The sequence below is a fragment of the Echinops telfairi genome, unplaced genomic scaffold (assembly GCF_000313985.2).
Source record: "Echinops telfairi isolate 266 unplaced genomic scaffold, ASM31398v2 ScPeMD7_7409;HRSCAF=8447, whole genome shotgun sequence".
NCBI lineage: Eukaryota > Metazoa > Chordata > Mammalia > Afrosoricida > Tenrecidae > Echinops > Echinops telfairi.
The window spans coordinates 17,789,660-17,791,481 of record NW_022111309.1 but is presented as its reverse complement, the minus strand read 5'-3'; the positions used below and the strand labels follow the sequence as shown (position 1 = coordinate 17,791,481).

General features: G+C 52.5%; 1 protein-coding gene across 1 annotated transcript in view; it reads right to left on the bottom strand.

The window, feature by feature from the left end:
- The window catches only part of WDR93 (WD repeat domain 93), a 59,763-nt gene that overhangs the window by 11,392 nt on the left and 46,549 nt on the right, over positions 1-1,822 (bottom strand). The window contains exon 12 of the mRNA XM_013006479.2: positions 736-855. Within this exon, the coding sequence (XP_012861933.2) occupies positions 736-855 (120 nt within the window). The remainder of the gene's footprint in view (positions 1-735; positions 856-1,822) is intronic.

Below are 1,822 nucleotides of genomic sequence, written 5' to 3'. Positions count from 1 at the left end.
AAAAAAAAAAAAAAAGAATTCAGAAGGGTCTGTGGTCCATGTTTATCTTAGTACCACGTGGCAGAACAGAGGAATGGAGGTTCCCGGGACAGGCCGGTCCATAGGGAGCAGGGTGCTGCCACTGGGTTGTTTCCTGACCTCGCTGCCCTGCCGGGAGGGCTGCCTACCTCATGCTCAAGTGAAACACATGTCCAATTGTAAGATGATAAACCACTGATTCATGAATCACTGTTTTAAAAGTTTGGTTAGCATCGAGACTTCTCTAGCAGCTGTTCAGTCTGGGGGTAAATGGACAGGCCATTGATTTTTTGCACCCAAAAGAATGGCCCCAGGCCTGGGAGTGTTGCTAGTTTCGCGTTGAGGGCTTCCTAAATGTCTCTTAGCTCCAGTACCAAACCGGAGTGGCTAAGTAGGGCAGACGACACTTGGAAAGCCTGTGGGCAGGGAAGTGGTGAGTTAGGCCATCAGCCCCTCCCAGAGGGGTGCTCGATAAAGCAGGCAATGGACCTGGTACAGAGCAAGCCTGCAGAAATAGTTGGGGAACGTAAAGCTTCGGTGCGAAGTATGTTCAAGGGATGCTTATTGACTGAATGAGTGAGGCAACAGAGACACACGCCAAGGGGGCTTCAAGAACTTGGGGGATACCAGAAGGTCTCAAGCTCACAAGAGTTCCAGAGTTAGGAGCTTGCTGCCTGGAGCCCCACATGAGTGTTAGGCAGTAAAGTGGGCACTCACCTTCGGCCAGGTTCCACAGTGTGAGCACACCATCCTCGCAGGCCAATACTAGGTCAGAGTAGGAGCTGCTGACAGCTGAGGCTACGATGGGTGCTGCACATGGCCACACGCCTTCAGGGTCTGGAGGTGGGAGGACACTACTCACCAGGCTGCCCCCCTGGACCCCAAGCCTACCTATCAACTCTACCTGGACACTCGAGAGCCAGGCAAGTCTACTTCCTGGGCGTGTAGGCACAGAAAGCACCTTGCAGGCCTCAGCCTCTATGCAGTGCTACCCTCTTCCCTTAGGGAAGCATCGCTGTGAGCTGTACTATTATTATTCTACTGCTCACATTGAATAAGAATTTGCTCGGTGCTAAACATGGTGGTAAGAATTTTACCTGCATAATTTAGTTTAATTCTCTCACGGAGATCCTAGGAGTTAGGTCCAGTAACACTTTTAAGGACGAGGAGACTGAGGCAGATATAAAAATGAGTTGCAAATGTTTGGGCCAGGTCCAGACCATGGAGTCACTTCCCCCAGCTCTCCCGACAGATAGCCTGCTGGTCTGGGTGGCCCCTTCCCCCTGCCTCTCAAGGCCAGAGCTGGACTGTGCAGTCCCTGCCTCCAGGGTTCCAAGGAGCTTATCTCTCCGGGCTGGGTCTGAACAGCCCCTTCCCTCAGTGGTCCGGGATGATTTACTCACAGGCCACATCCTGACTCAGACCCTGCAGCTGCAGCCCCAGAAGGCCCTCCTTCCCCTTGTCAGTACACACGTCCTTGGCTCAAGCTCTATATGTCCCACTGCCTCACTGCCAGCGCGACTTCCCTGACCTAACTCGTTGGGTCTCGGAACCCTTCCGGGGGCTGAAGATCCCCCCATTCCATTCTCTGTTCTCCCTTCCCTCCCAGAAGTTCTTTCCCTGCTTCAATAAAGCCTTTCTCAACTTCACATTCTTGGCTGAATTCTACCTCTGCTCTGCGTCTCCATCTCCAACCTCTCAGCCCAGTCAGTATAAAAGCTTAGATTAGAAACCAGGCTGCCTGTGTGATCACGAGGAGTCGAAGGGATCACTGAAGACAAATGGGTGCATAAGCAAATGTGGC